General features: G+C 57.2%; 3 protein-coding genes across 4 annotated transcripts; all 3 read right to left on the reverse strand.

The window, feature by feature from the left end:
• Positions 1-680: 680 nt before the first annotated feature.
• On the reverse strand, positions 681-2,904 carry LOC134429784 (basic phospholipase A2 caudoxin-like). Its single transcript, XM_063177126.1, has 4 exons — positions 2,849-2,904; positions 2,571-2,718; positions 1,559-1,665; positions 681-1,104 (listed from the first exon to the last, which is right to left on the reverse strand). Exons 1-4 carry the CDS (start codon positions 2,874-2,876, stop codon positions 962-964), a joined length of 426 nt encoding a protein of 141 aa, XP_063033196.1. The 5' UTR covers positions 2,877-2,904; the 3' UTR covers positions 681-961.
• Positions 2,905-5,797: 2,893 nt separating this feature from the next.
• LOC134429783 (phospholipase A2 group V-like) lies at positions 5,798-9,213 on the reverse strand. Of its 2 annotated transcripts, XM_063177125.1 has the most exons (8): positions 9,130-9,213; positions 8,706-8,758; positions 8,294-8,438; positions 8,082-8,188; positions 7,459-8,006; positions 6,860-6,916; positions 6,571-6,697; positions 5,798-5,884 (listed from the first exon to the last, which is right to left on the reverse strand). In XM_063177125.1, the coding sequence occupies exons 2-5, from the start codon at positions 8,743-8,745 to the stop codon at positions 7,882-7,884; spliced, it is 417 nt and encodes a 138-aa protein (XP_063033195.1). In that variant the 5' UTR covers positions 8,746-8,758; positions 9,130-9,213; the 3' UTR covers positions 5,798-5,884; positions 6,571-6,697; positions 6,860-6,916; positions 7,459-7,881. The 2 variants fall into 2 exon arrangements, with proteins under 2 accessions (XP_063033195.1, XP_063033194.1); XM_063177124.1 differs by having other exon boundaries at positions 7,459-8,188.
• A 1,981-nt stretch (positions 9,214-11,194) lies between these two features.
• LOC134429785 (phospholipase A2, membrane associated-like) lies at positions 11,195-13,710 on the reverse strand. The gene is made up of 4 exons (XM_063177127.1): positions 13,674-13,710; positions 12,837-12,981; positions 12,535-12,641; positions 11,195-11,351 (listed from the first exon to the last, which is right to left on the reverse strand). The coding sequence occupies exons 1-4, from the start codon at positions 13,708-13,710 to the stop codon at positions 11,206-11,208; spliced, it is 435 nt and encodes a 144-aa protein (XP_063033197.1). The 3' UTR covers positions 11,195-11,205.
• Between the last annotated feature and the right edge of the window lie 1,374 nt (positions 13,711-15,084).

A 15,084-nucleotide genomic window follows, 5' to 3' on the forward strand; every position in this document is an offset into this window, starting at 1 on the left:
TTATAAAGGTACCACATTTACTGTAGGAGCTTGAGGCAGGGATGCTGTTGCTTGTAGTGAAACACTTAACCAAGGCAGGAGCCCTCAGCACTGATGTGGAAATCAAATAAATTACTCTTAGACTCCTTTATTTTAGGCAGATCACATCTCAGAGGCAGCATTACAGCTGGAGGTGCCTCCATCAAGGCCCAGGCTGCAGCCAGCCCTGGCTGGTTAGACTTAATTAGGGCTAATTTGGGATCATGTGCAGCTGTGATGTGGGACAAGGTGGCTGCATGGAGCATGAGGAGACATCTGTGTGCAAGAAAGGGCCACCCAATCCTCTGAGACCCCACCACTGGGCTGCCTGTGCCTTCAGTGAGCATTAATTGCTATAACAGTCATTAGAGGTGGGATGGGGCTGGATTGTGGATTGAGGCTGAGCTCCTGGAGAGAAGCTGGCCTTGGAGCCTGCTTTGGGGTTAGGGTGCAGCAGCCACTTGCTGTGTCTGTGGGCTTTTTTTTTTTTTCCTCTGGAGCTCTTAAGATTTACTGGTTGGCTGCTAGAAAGTCACTTCTGATCATTTTTAAAGAAAAAATATATGCAGGAAGGAACATTTCTTCAAAAAATCAGCCCTCAATGTCCATGCTGTTACCTACCCCTTCCACCACTGATTCCCAAAACACAACACTGGCCACAATTTTGAAACATATCTTTATTTGCAGGCTTTACCTGATTTTTATGAGTTATGCAACCATGAGAAGCAGGATTTCCCTGTGCTAAGGCTCTGGGGAAGGGCACTGGACAATTCTTCAGTGCCACAGGGAAGGCAGAACCCGCCAGTTCTGATGGTTCCTGGCAGGTTTGGAGCAGGAACACGGCAGAACCTGCCAGTTCTGATGGTTCCTGGCAGGTTTGGATCTGGGGCATGGCAGGAAACCCCAGTTGTGATGGTTCCTAGCAGGTTTGGAGCAGGAATGCTCAGCAGGAGGGTGTCCTGCCCCTGCACTTGGAGTTGGGGTAGTTGCTGTAGGATTTGCGGTAGGAGCTGGCTGCCCTCTGGAAGCACTCCACAGCCCTCTTGTCGCACTCACACGCCCGCTTCTGGCATGGCTTCCCGTTTCCTGGAAGAAAATTTTGGGGGATGGAGGCAGGAGAAGGGTGTGAGGGTCAGGGGGTGTTTTCTGACCGTCCCCACAGTCCCTCTGTTGAGTTTGGGGTGTCTCGGGTGGTGTCGTGTCTGGGGTGTGGAGCATTCACATCACTTTGTCTCTGATGTGTCTGTGGGTGTTTGCCTGCATCTCTGGGATGTGCTTTGTAACAATGAGCACTCAAGGCAGCTGTGCCAGGTCCCCATCCCAGCATGGGAGGCTCCTCTCAAACCCTTGGTGTTTGGCCTCTTGGGAAGTCTCCAACCTCTGAAACTTCACCATAATCCAGCAGATACTTATTTGCCTTATTCCTGGCGCTTTTCCTCTATTTCCACCCACTTCCCTGTGTGTGATTTCCAGGCCAGGATGATCTGAAGGGGATGTTGGAAGCCAGGCTCCCCGGGTGTGGGTGGCTCCCCGCTCTCACCGCAGGTGATCTGGTTTCTTCGGAAGCTGTATTTGTAGGTGGTCGTCTTGGGGCTGCAGCCGGCGGCCACCAGTTTCTTGTAGCAGCAGTCATGGGCGTGGCAGCACCTGGGGGCAGGAGAGCTGAGGTCAGGGACAGGTGGCAGGAACCATCAGAACTGGCAGGTTCTGCCATGCCCCAGCTCCAAACCCGCCAGGAGCCATCAGAACGGATGGGTTCTGCCATGCCCCAGATCCAAACCTGCCAGGAGCCATCAGAACTGATGGGTTCTGCCATGCCCCAGCTCCAAACCCATCAGGAACCATCAGAACTGATGGGTTCTGCCATGCCCTAGCTTCAAACCCATCAGGAACCATCAGAACTGATGGGTTCTGCCATGCCCCAGATCCAAACCTGCCAGGAGCCATCAGAACTGATGGGTTCTGCCATGTCCCAGCTCCAAACCCATCAGGAACCATCAGAACTGATGGGTTCTGCCATGCCCCAGCTCCAAACCCGGCAGGAACCATCAGAACTGATGGGTTCTGCTTTCCCTGCGGCACTGAAGAATTGTCCAGTGCCCTTCCCCAGAGCCTTAGCACAGGGAAATCCTGCTTCTCATGGTTGCATAACTCATAAAAATCAGGTAAAAGCCTGCAAATAAAGATATGTTTCAAAATTGTGGCCAGTGGTGTTTTGGGAATCAGTGGTGGAAGGGGTAGGTAACAGCATGGACATTGAGGGCTGATTTTTTGAAGAAATGTTCCTTCCTGCATACATTTTTTCTTTAAAAATGATCAGAAGTGACTTTCTAGCAGCCAACCAGTAAATCTTAAGAGCTCCAGAGGAAAAAAAAAAAAGCCCACAGACACAGCAAGTGGCTGCATCTCTGCTGCTGTGCCACTTCTACAGAGACTTTAAGGACGAGCAACAATTTTCTCATTGCCGCTTCCACCCTCAAGAGCAGGAAGGAGATTGCAGCACTGCACCCAGGGAGGGGAGGAGGGCTGGGGGCTCTGCCTGGTCCCAGTACCTGTCAGTGGCATCCAGGGGCTGCTTGGAGCCGCCCCAGCCGCAGTAGCAGCCGTACCCGTTGTAAGCCAGCGCCGATTTCCCCGTCTTCTGCTTAATCATCGCTGCAAACTGGGCCAGGTTGCAGCTGGCGAGGGCCAGTCCTAGGACTGCAGAAGGTGGGTTAAGAGCACCAGGAAAAGCAACCTCCCATCCCACATCTCCACAGCAAAAATGGGCATCTCACCGTGCCCACCTGGCCGTGGGCAGGGCCTGGGAGCTTTCCCGGGGGATACTCACAGAAGAGGAGCAGCGAGAGGAGCTTCATCCTGGCAGAGGCAGCTCTGGGATTTGGTGAGCCCAAGGTGCTGCTGGTCCCACCTTTTATGGCTGTGCACCCTCAGCAGGGCCCCTCCTCTGGGGAGCCCAGAGTGGGCAAATATTGACAATGCTCGCCACACTGGTCCCGCTGCTGTGCAGGTGTCCTGGCACTGCTGGAGGCTGTGGGGTGCCTTGTGTGGGGGAGTTCTCGGCAGGAGGTTTGGGATGTGTGGAGCAGCCTGGGGCTGAGTCTGTGGGTGTCTCAGCATTCCCAGTGCTTCCCTGAGTGAAATGAGAGAACTTGAGGGAGAACAGGAACCACTTAGCATGAGGTGTCCTTGCCCGTGGTAGGGGGTGGAATGAGGTTGTCTGAAGAGTCTGTGATTCCATGATCCACCTTCTTCCTGGGTGACAGATTTTTTAATGCCTTGGCTACAAAACACCGTTCTGTGTCTTACTGTTTCCATCCTGACTTAGCTGGGCAGGGGGAAAATGCAGCCAGAGCAAAGATTCCTCCCCTTCCAACTTACCAGAGTGGCTGAGATGCAGCATTTTGAGGGGAGGAAGGTCCCATGGTCTCCAGAATGGCTGTGGCTGGAGACAGAGCTGAGCAGAGGCCATGGTTGGTGGCTTTCTTGCTAGTGGGGCTTTCTGAGTGCCCAGATGCTCCCTGCATGTGGGGATGCTCCATCCCTCTCCCCATGTGTGCTGGGCACTGTTTTACTCTCAAATATCTCATGGCATGAGGTGTGTGGTTCACCTTTATTTAGAAGCAAAATAAGGCAAGTGGCAGAGAAGAAAAAATGCAAGTGATGATGTATGATGGAAGGTGAGGGCAAACAGGCTGCTTGTGTCTTTTGCTTGGAGAGAATCTGATTAAATTTGTGGTACTGAGCAATCAGTTAGCAGATACCTTCTGGCAGAGATTGCAGCTGCTCTGTGGTGCTTTTTGGGGAACCCCAGCATGGGCTGGCCCTGAGGCAGGGGAGGAAATCCCCCCAGGGCTGGTAGGGAAACTGAGGCAGGGAACAAGGATGCAACTTGTGTGGGAATCAGAGAGATGCTGAGAGAAGGGAACTCAGCAAAATCTCTTCCCCCCTCTGCCATGGACCCTTTGCCTCATCACCTCTCTGGGCTAATTTAAGTTGTCCCCTGGGGTGGTGTTGAGTTAATTGGCTAAACCAGGATTTGCTGTAATTCGGGATTTTCCAAGTCCACAAGCTGTTTTATCACAGGGAATAAGGGATATTCTTGTCCATTAAACTGGCTGAGCTCCCCTGAGAGCCTCTGCACCCCACTCCCTCTGCCTGTGGGAGGTTTGCAGAATCCCTTTTCCAAAAGGGAAATAAGCCCCCCCAAGCCAAATGCCTCCTGGGAACCTGTGGATTTTGTTTCATAGTATGAAAACCACAACTCTTGCAGCCCAATGTATTACAATGCTCTGAGGGGCTGCAGCATCTGAGCCAAACCATCAGCATCTGCAGGATTTGTATGAATGGGTTTGTACAGCCAGATGTCCAAGCAGGAAAATTCAGGGATGGTTAAAATTCACCCAGAATTTACAAAGGGAGAGGGTGATGGAGTTTGTCCCAGCCTGCAATCTGTCTGGGCTATCCATGCTCTCGGTGAGGGTTTGATCCTTGATTTATGGCCTGCAATTATCAGCTGCTGGGCAGAGAGCTCCTTCCTCCTCTCCCCCGGGATTGCACAGGAGATTCCCTGTCAGCATCGCTGATTTCAGGGCTATTTCCTGGTGCCATTGACTGCAGCTATGGGGCAACCCAGGGTGGCAATTCCAGCTGGGCGTCAGCCCCTGGGGAAAGTGTTTTGTTGCTGTTTCTGTGGCTTTATTTCCTTGCTGAGCCCCCCTAAGGCGGTTTGGAGCCAGAGACCTGCCGGGGTCAGCACCCCGAGGCACAAATCCTGGGGATGCTGAAGTGGGGGGAAGCAGCCGCTGCCTGAGCTGCCTTTTTTCTAAGGAATGTGCTCAGGGTTGTTGCAGAATCGGGCCAAAACATTCTTTTCTGGTGAGAACTCTGTTTTGCTCAGCGCTGGGTGTGACGCAAGCTCCCGGCCGTGGTGTCACAGCAGAGATTTGGGGGCTCACAGAATGTCTCGGGCTGGAAGGGACCCACAGGGATCCCCCAGGTCCAAGCCCGGCCCTCCCACGGCACCGCGCCTGCCCCCAGCCCTCCCACCAGCCCCATTCTCCCTCTCTCAGGAAAACTGGGCATTTTCAGAGCCCCAAGGTTTAGAGCTGAGCTGAGGCAGTTCAGGGGTGAATGCGTCACCTCCCAAGTGTCGTTTTTGCGGGATACTTCAACAGGAAACCTGTCTGAGAGTGAGGGGTGCTCGCTGGGCTCAGCCGAGTCACTGCACGCTGCCAAACGCTGCTTTGGGCTCTCTGGTTTTATTTTGGAGCGACAGGAGGGAATTTGCTGAGAAGCAGAAGCGGAGGGAGCGGACGGGCTGCCCGGGGGACGCTCCCCATCCCGGGACCGGGCCAGGGGTCCCCTCCTCCCTTGTTTTGCTGTGCTGCGCCTCGGGGAGCGCCGCCGCCCCTGAGGGCTCCTGTCCTCGCCTGGAAGCCCCAAGGCCCCGAGGGGGAGATCGCCGGGGCCGCCCCTCGCCGATCAGCCCGGAGATGGTTCCGCACAGGGAGCTCTCGGTTCAGCAGCGCCCGGCTCGTCCCCGGCACCCGGCGCGGCGGCGGAGCTGAGCCCGGCCCAGCCGAGCCCGGCCCAGCCGAGCCCGGCACAGCAGCATCGCCCTCTCGCACCTGCAGGCGCCTCGCTGGCAGCGCGTCCCCGAACCTGCGGGCACCGACAGCGGGCTGGGAGCTCGGAGCAGCCCGGGACAGGGGCCGCGGACGGGGGATGGTGCGGGAAGGGGCGTCCCGAGCACTCACTGCAGGCGGGGATCCCTGCCCGGGGCGCAGAGAGCGGCTGGGCCGGTCCCGCTGGGCAGCGCCGCGCTGCCAGCCTGGCATAGCAGCAGGCTCGGAGCAGGCAGCACCTGCGGGAGGAGCAGAGCCCGCGCTCGTCGGGAGCCTGGCACCCGGACAGCCGAGAAATCCATTTCCTGCGTGCGGCCCCGGCTGCTGGCACAGGCTCTGCCAGCTCTGCCTCCTCCTGCTCTGCATCGCCCAGAGCCTGCTCTGTCCTGCCCGTTCCCACGCCTCTGCCTCCCCCTGCAAGCCCTGCCCCGCATCCCGGCTCCAGGAACGTCCCCCTGCTCTGGTGCCATCCCACGGACCGGGCGCTGTCCCTGGCACCGCCCTGCCCTCTCCGGGATGGAGTTAGGGGTGAGCCCTGCATCACCTTCCCTGCTTCCCGAAAACCTGATGCCTTCCTGCTGCTGCTGGCCAAGCACCCGGTCTGCATTTTGCAAAGCTTCGGCGGGGGCTGCTGGGGTGATGCAGAGCCCCGGGGTTACCCAGCGTTATCCCTCTGGGACCAGCGTGAGCCCTGTGGGGCAGCGTTATCCCTCTGGGGCCAGCGTTATCCCTCTGGGGCAGTGTTAGCCCTCTGGGGCAGTGTTAGCCCTGTGGGGCAGCGTTATCCCTGTGGGGCAGCGTTATCCCTCTGGGGCAGTGTTATCCCTCTGGGGCCAGCGTTATCCCTCTGGGGCAGTGTTAGCCCTCTGGGGCAGTGTTAGCCCTCTGGGGCAGCGTTATCCCTGTGGGGCAGCGTTGCCTGTACCGATCCACCGAAGCCCTCGAGGTGCCCCATCCCCTGTAGCATCCGTGGGCAGTCAGGTTTCCTACGGTGCTTCCCTCGAGTCCCGGTGTGAACGGGCGTGGGTGCTTCCCGTGCGCTGTGAACACACCTAGAGTGACCGTAAAATGTGATTTGTTTTTTTGTGAGTTATGTGCCTGTTGTGAGGCCTGGGGAGCTGGGGAGGGAAGGAGGCTTTGCTGGGAGTCCCCCTGAGGAGTGCACAGGAGTGCACACGGTTTGGCTCCCGTCTGTGGGTCGGGGATGCACTTACTGCAGGCAAACAGCATCATCAGCACCAGCAGGACCTTCATCTTCCTCTCACCTGGGCCTGGGGGGAGAAACAGGGCACAGGCTCAGCCAGGCAGCGTGGAGTTTGATAGGAGCAGCCGCGAGAAGCTTCCTCTGAAATCGGATCAACCCCAAAATCTGGAGGGAGGAAAGCAGCTGTGCCCCCTCGCACCAGCGTTGCTGCCTCTTGGCCGAGAGCGAGTGGTGTCACCTGCTGAGCATCCCCAGCTCCTGTCCCACCCCTCCAGCACCTCTCAGCTCCTGTCCCACCCCTCCAGCACCTCTCACCTCCTGTCCCACCCCTCAGCATCCCCAGCTCCTGTCCCACCCCTCAGCACCTCTCAGCTCCTGTCCCATCCCTCAGCATCACCAGCTCCTGTCCCACCCCTCCAGCACCTCTCAGCTCCCGTCCCATCGCTTTTGGCACCCAGCGCAGCTCACCCCGCTCACCGCAGCCCCGCACCGTTTCCCTCTGGAAGCGATTTCACTTTTCCCACCGGCACGGGCCGCTCTCTGCCTCCTCCCAACATCCCCCCGGATTTTTCTCCCCACAGCAGCGGAGCTGGGGAGCGGGTTGCTCACCGCTTGCTCGCTGTCCGTCTGTCCTGCCGGGCCGAGCCTGCCCTCCGTGCGCAGCCCAGCTGGAGGCTCCAGGAGGACTCGTCTGTCCCAAGCCGGGAGTGCTACGCCCCTTCCCCGGCCAGCCCCCTCTGCCGCGGGTGACGCAGGGGCCGAGCCCGAGTTCTTGGAAAGTTTTGGGAAGATGTTGATTATTTTACGGGGATTTCTCTCCCTGCCCAGCAGCAGCTCTCAGAGGACCGGGGATGTTGAACAAGAGCACTGTTTATTTCCGCGCTGGTTTAATTTACAGCGGCTCTGGTGTGGCCAGCACAGGCGGAGGGATGGAGGGCGATCCCAGCTCCCGTCACGGGCACAGATTGTTGGGATAGAATCGGTAGCGTTTCTGGTGGCTCCTGGCGTTTCGGGGCCGCATCCCAGCTCCCATCACCGGCACAGCCAGTTGGGGTAGAACCTGTAGCGTCTCTGGTAGCTCCAGGCGTTTCTCCTCAGGCACAGCGCCAGGCTGCGGTCGCACTCGCAGGACAAGAAGTCGCACCGGGAGCCCTGACCTGCGGGACAGGGGGAGCCCAGGGTCAGCCCCGGCCTTGGGGGGATGGCACCCCCTCTTGCAGGGCCGTACTCACCGCAGGAGAGCCTGCCGTGGTGCCAGCTGTAGTAGTAGGGGCGTGCCTTGGCATCACAGTCGTGCCTCAGGAGGCTGCCGTAGCAAGCATCGTGCAGCTGGCAACATCTGGAGATTGAAGCTTTAGGGAGTGGCATTTTCTCCCCCCCCAGGCCACAAATTTAAAAATATTCAAGAAGGTGTCCGTGCAGGGGTTTTTAAGTGGATTCTCACCTGTCTGTGGCATCCTTGGGCTGCCCCCTGCCCCCCAGCCCGCAGTAGCAGCCGTAGAAGCCGTAGTACACAAAAGCGTTTTTCCCTGTCGCCTGTGAGATCATCTGGTGCAGCTGCAAGAGGCTCCCGTGGGCTGGGGACAAGCCTGGAGGGAGGAAATCAGGGAGACCACACTGATTCCCTGCCCCCCAACAGCAGCTCCATCCCTCCAGCCCCCACACTGGCACCAGGGTGGGGATGTCTTAGGAATTATAACCCAACAAAGGGGAAATGTGCTCCCAGCTTGGCATGGGAGAGTTGTGGCATGTCTGGAGAGCTGGTGATGGGGAGAGGTGGAGAAATCACCAGCCTGATCCTAATTTAAATGGATGTAACTGCACAGAGAGCCTTGGTACTGAGAGAAGACACTTACCCCACACAAAGAGCATGGAGAGGCCGAGGAGAGAGTTCATCCTTCTGACGGCTCTGGGAGAGGAAACCAAACCATTCTCTGTTACACCAACCCCTTCTTTCTTTCCTCATCATCCAGAAGCAGAGGTTCTCCCTCTCTCTGGGGAGTAGGAGCAACGAGGGGGTAAAGATGCTCTTGTTTCAGCACAAAGCATCAGGGATGGGAAGCGATGGGAATCAGACGGGGGAGAGGTGGGAAAAAGCAGAATCAGGAGAAAGGGAGAAAAATTGGAGGGATGTTCAGCCCTCAAGGGCTGCACCCACTGCTCCTCTTCTGGACTGGCATCTCAGCAGCATCTCCTTCAATCCTGCTTCCCAGCATGGCACTTGCACAGCTCCTGGTGAAAGGAGGAGAAGAGGGAAAGCAATCCTCCATCCCCACTTACCCTGGGAAAGCCCTGCTGGCTTGCAGTGCCCTGCAGCCAGCTCTGCTTGCTTTATATAGCTTGCTCCCCTCTGCCTGAACCAAAACTCGCTGACTGGGCTTCCCTGCAGAGGAGAAGGTGCCATCCTTCCCCTTTTGAGGAATGCCAGAAATCCCCCGAGGCCCCAGACCCGGACCCCACGCACGGGTGGGTGCTGGGTGGGATGAGGTGGAAAAGCAGCGTCACTTCCAGCCTGAGGAGGAAGCAAACACACTCTGCACCTCAGCCAGAGATGCCTCATCCTCTGCCCTGCCCAGCACCAGGGAGCCACAGCAGGGGGAAAAGAACAGCTCTGGTTCAAGCTGGGCATGGACACAGCAAGTTTGGGGTTTCCAAGGAGGTGTAAGGTGGCTCAAGGAGAGTTATCACTTCTTTGGGCAAAGTCTGTGGGCAATACTGAAACCATCTCTAAATGTGCAGTTCCCAGAGTCACGAGGCTGGGCAGGCACCGGATGATTCTCACTCACCATGAGAAAACAGAAGCAAAATTAATCTTCTGAGGTGAGAAAGCCCAACTTCCCTTTATTTCTCTCCTTGAGGTTTTCCCACCCCCTCATTACACCCTCCTGCAGAAACCATTCAGTCATCAACTGCCCTCCTAAATTAGCACTTGTCTAATGTATGTGGTCAAGGCTTTGAAATCTTCCTTCCTCTGTGGATGATTATTCTTTAACCCTTATTTCCAAGAGTTATGGAATCCCAGACTGATTTGGTTTGGCAGAAACCATTCAGTCATCAACTGCCCTCCTAAATTAGCACTTGTCTAATGTATGTGGTCAAGGCTTTGAAATCTTCCTTCCTCGGTGGATGGTTATTCATTAACCCTTATTTCCAAGAGTTATGGAATCCCAGACTGATTTGGTTTGGGAGGTGACTTAAGGAAGGAAGGTGACTTGTCTGTGTCTTTTGTGCTAGAAAAACAGTTTTTTGTTGTCCTCCACTGACCAAGTTTTCAGCCAAGCCCTGATTCTGGCTCCACTTTGGTGTCACAAGTGATGCTCCCTGGCTGGCATGTGCCTTGTGCTTATCTGAATTGCTCACAGCCCATTAATGCTCCTCTGGCTAATTACTGCAGCATTAATAATTTGCAATTAATTTATGTACTCGTGCTGTTTTCCTGCTTTTAGTGTGTTTGCATGACAAAATATGTTTCTATGAAATGCTTTATATGGAATTGTTTATAGCAGGAAATAGATATAAAAGAGCAGTTGTGTCATTGCCAGTAAAATCCTCACGTGCCACACGCCAAACATCCCAGAAGATCCTGGGGATACTCCCATGAGCTTCTCCCTGTGCTGAGCTGTGCTTCAGGTGGACAAGAGGAACAGAAAAATGACATCCAGCTTAGAAATCGCTGTGATGTGAAGCCTCTTCTTGCATTCCTGGGACTGTTCTGTTAGCGTTCCTCACAAAGCTGTTGGGATGTGCCCTCTGAGCTGGGAACTGGAGATTCATCGAATCCCAGATTGGTTTGGGCTGGAAGGGACCTTAAAACTCATCCAGTGGGATGAGCAGGGACACCTCCCACTGTCCCAGGGTGCTCCCAGCCCTGTCCAGCCTGGCCTTGGGCACTGCCAGGGATCCAGGGGCAGCCACAGCTGCTCTGGGCACTCTGTTCCCCAAACTTCTAGCTCCACATTGGGATAGGTGTGTGAATTACACCCCTGTTGGCAGTTTTGGGGTGTCAGGAGATGGTGTGGCCGAGGGATGCAGAACTGCTCCCCAAACTCAGCAGCCACCATTGCAGTGCCTCAATCTCAGCAGCCCTTACAGAAAAACACCATGGAGAACCGGTTTGCATCCCTTTTATTGTATCTGTTATCTTTGCTGGGAAATGAAATCAAGGGAGGAGGAAGGGACACAGAAGAGGAAGCTGGTGTGACTTTCCAGGAACTGGTGGCTCTCCATCCATGGTGTGTGTGCTCTTCTCACCCTGAGCTGCACTCACAGGGGCTCTGCCTTTAGTGAGCCCCCAGCCCAAGCTTTTCTTGCTGGGGAAAAGCAAAACCTGGAGCTCTGTGTGCAGATTCGCCCTCCTCAGCACTGGAGCTTGCTGCCTTGGCACTTGAGCTTGAAGTAGAAGCGGTAGGAGTGGTTGTAGGAGGGCAGGGAGCTGGCGAAGCACGAGGCCACCGCGGTGTCGCACAGGCAGGTCTCCCTCTGGCACCAGCTCTGCTCGGTACCTGCGGGGGCAGCACGGGGCCCTGCGGTGCCTTTATCCCCCCGGGGCGAGGGGAGAGAGCAGCGTGTGCCGGGACTCGCCCTGCACACACCCTCAGCGCCCGTTTAATCAGCACGGCCGGGCGGGAACGGGGATGGATTCAGCCGGGGGGGAACGGGGATGGATTCAACCGGGGGGAAAACGGGGATGGATTCAGCCGGGGGGAAACGGGGATGGATTCAGCCGGGGATGGATTCAGCCGGGCGGGAACGGGGATGGATTCAGCCGGGGGGGAACGGGGATGGATTCAACAGCTCCCGTGTGTGTGCCCTGCTCGGGGATGGGGATGGGATGGGGCTGGGATAGGGATGGGATTGGGATGGGATGGGATGGGATGGGATGGGATGGGATGGGATGGGATGGGATTGGGATGGGATGGGATGGGATGGGATGGGGCTGGGGCTTGGATGGGGATGGGGATGGGATGAGGATGGGGATGGGGGCTGGAATGGGGATGGGGATAGGACTGGGATGGGGCTGGGGATGGGGATGGGGATTGGGATTGGGAAGGGGATGGGAACTGGAATGGGGATGGGGATGGGGATTGGGATGGGGATGGGATGGGGCTGAGGACTGGAATGTAGATGGGACTGGGAGGGGATCGGAATGGGGATCGGAATGGGGACTGTGATGGCGATGGGGATGGGACTGGGATTGGGAAGGGATGGGGCTGGGGGATGGAAACTGGGATGAGGATGGGGATGGGGCTGGGCTCGGGAAGGGTATGGAGACAGGATTGGGATTGGGATGGGACGGGGACTGGGATGGGGATGGGGGACAGGGATGGAGATGGGAACTTGGATGGAAACTGGAATGGGGATGGGGATGGGGATGGGGATGGGGACTGGGATGGGGATTGGGATGGGATTGGGAATGGGATAGGGATGCGGATGGGGATGGGTATGGGATGGGGCTGGGCCAGGGATGGAGATGGAGACGGGACTGGGATTGGGATTGGCATTGGGATGGGATGGGATGGGGGTGGGATTGGGATTGGGATTGGGAAGAGGATTGGGAATGGGATGGGGATAAGGTTGGGATGGGGCTGGGGACTGGGATTGGGATAGGAATGGGGATGGGGACTGGGATGGGATTGGGATGGGTCTGGGGGCGGTGCTGCTGCCCGCTGCCCGCTCCGTACTCACTGCAGGTGATGTTCCCGTCGCTGGCGGTGAAGCTGTACGGGGTGATCAAGGGGCTGCAGCTGCCCTCCCTCAGCCTCCTGTAGCAGCAGTCGTGGGCTTGGCAGCACCTGCGGGGACACCAGGTCAAAGCGCGGCCCCAGAGCCCCCCGGCACAGCTGGAGGCCAGGGGAAGGTCCAGCCTCAGACTGAAAGCGACCAGCGAGAGGAGGTGGCGAGGGAGCGGTGCAAACCCCCCGGCGCTGGGGGGCAGCCAGCTAGCGCATCCTCGGGGGCTGGGGGCGGTGGGGCCGCCCGGTACTCACCGGTCCGTGGCATCCACGGGGCTCCCGGAGCCGCCGATGCCGCAGAAGCAGCCGTACCAGCTGTAGGAGAGCAGCGCGCTCCTGCCCGTGGCCGCCCGGATCATCCGCTCCAGCTCCAGCACGGAGCCGCCGGCCCGGAGCAGCCCTGGGGGCACAGCGGGGCTGAGCAGGGCAGGGCAGGGACCCGCGGGCATCCCTGCACCGGGCACGGGCATCCCCCTGCGCTGGCACTGCCCAAACGGGAGTGGAACCATGAGAGGCTGTATCCTCTCCTCCAGAATTGTGGAATCATGGAATGGTTTGGCCTGGAAGGAACCTCAGAGCCCATCTGGCTTTGTTCCATCCCCTGCCATGGGCAGGGACACCTTCCACTGTCCCAGGTTGCTCCAAGCCTCATCCAACCTGGCCTTGGGCACTGCCAGGATTGGGCCACAGCCTCCTCTCAGCCACAGCCTCCTCTCAGCCACAGCCTCCTCTCAGGGAGAATGGCTTTTGCAGTCTGGCATTCACAGCCTCTGTGAATGATATTTTGCCCCCTGGACACAAGATATTTTGCCCCCTAGACCGGCTCTGTCATGCTGCAAACTGCAATCCCCCATCACCAGGATCAGCCATGGGCATGGCACAGGCAGGAAAGGTGACAGCAGGCTCCAAGGGCCTCCCAAAAGAAATCTGGACATCCCAAAGTCTCCCTTTCCCCAGCCCTCCAGGACTGCAGCAGCTCTGCACGAAGCACTAGAGAGAAACTGCCAGATTTAAACAAAACCCTGAACTGTGCACAGGGGCTCAGGGGTTGTGGGTGGATTCTGGCCTGGCCAGGCACAGCAGGGCACTTACCACAAGCCAGGAGCACGGCAAGGAGCAGATTCCTCATCCTGGGCTGCCCTGGGGAGGGAACAAGGATGGGTGATGATCCAGGAGCTTCTCCAGAGGAGCTGGGTGCCCCCGGGCAGTGCCTCAGGTGACACTGCTGTCCCTGTGGGTGCACAGCCCTGGAAGCATCCCCGGGTGAATCCTGGCTGCTCTGTACCCCAGTTTGGGATGTGGGGCTTGGCAGGGACACAGTGGTTTCTCCTGCCTGGGGCTGCTGGAGCAGCTCAGGAGCTGCAGCCTTCCCCCCCTGCCCTGAGCAGCCTGAGGAGCACCAGGGCAGTGAAATCCCCTCCTCTCACCCTGCCTGGACCCGCAGTGCAGCGCTGCCAGCTCAGCAGGGTGGGTTTATATCCCTGCCAGGCCCACCCCCTCCTGGCTGTGCTGATGGTGTCAGCTGTCCTAAGCGAGGCTTGCCTGGAGCAGGGAGCTGATTCCCATCCTTCTCTTCCCCAAAAACCACGAGTTTTCCCACTGCAGTGAGCACCAACTCTTCCTCCATCATCCTGCTCATCACTGGGCATGAATCCATCCCCATCCCTGAATGAGGCCACTCAAGGCCTTGGCCATGGCTGTGGTTTTAAAATCCATGGGATTTGGTGGCTGGAGAAGTGGGGCAGAAGTGATTTGTCACCTCAGAGGCCATTGAATCCTTGTTCCAGGTGTGGAGGCAGCACTTTGGGCTCAGTATTTCCCCAGTTTTGCCAACTCATCCCCTGAAGCCCCAAAGATGCTTTCTCTTGGCTCCGTCCTTGAAACTGCCCCCCAGATCTCCTAAATTGCAAGGGAGAGCAGCAAACACCAGGATTGCAGTTCCTGGGTCTGCAGTTTTCCTGTCCTGCCCTCAGGTTTTCAAGGCGAGGGGTCTGTGAAATTGTAGCACCAGCAGCAAAGGCTGGAAAAGCCATGAAAGGAAAAGAAAAGCCATGAAAACCCGACTTGGGATGCTTTGGGAATGCAGTTTATTTAATTACCACAGCCCAAACATGATACAGAGACACAGGGGAGACAGAAAAGCAAAGATAAGGAACAAAAGCTGCTGTTTTCCCTTGAAGCCGCGGGGCCAAGAGCAAACACAGACACAAATGCAGGTATCAGGCAGGGCCCCACCCTCAGGGATTAACCACACTCCTGGGGAAGGGAATCTGGGGCTGGGAATTGTGAAGAAATGACCTCCAGACTGGTCTGGAATTAAGAAAAGAAACCTTTGTTGAAATTCCTGAGAGCCACCAAAGCTGGCACTGAAGGGATGTCACCTCTCAGCTGCCCTCCAGGGTGGCAGAGCTGTCTGTCCCAGGGTTTTCCTTCCCTCCAACCCTTTATTTGCTGCTGCAAGTGGAATAAAACCCCATCCCAGCCTGGTAAGGATGGGGGGTGA

The sequence above is a fragment of the Melospiza melodia genome, chromosome 26 (assembly GCF_035770615.1).
Source record: "Melospiza melodia melodia isolate bMelMel2 chromosome 26, bMelMel2.pri, whole genome shotgun sequence".
Lineage (NCBI taxonomy): Eukaryota > Metazoa > Chordata > Aves > Passeriformes > Passerellidae > Melospiza > Melospiza melodia.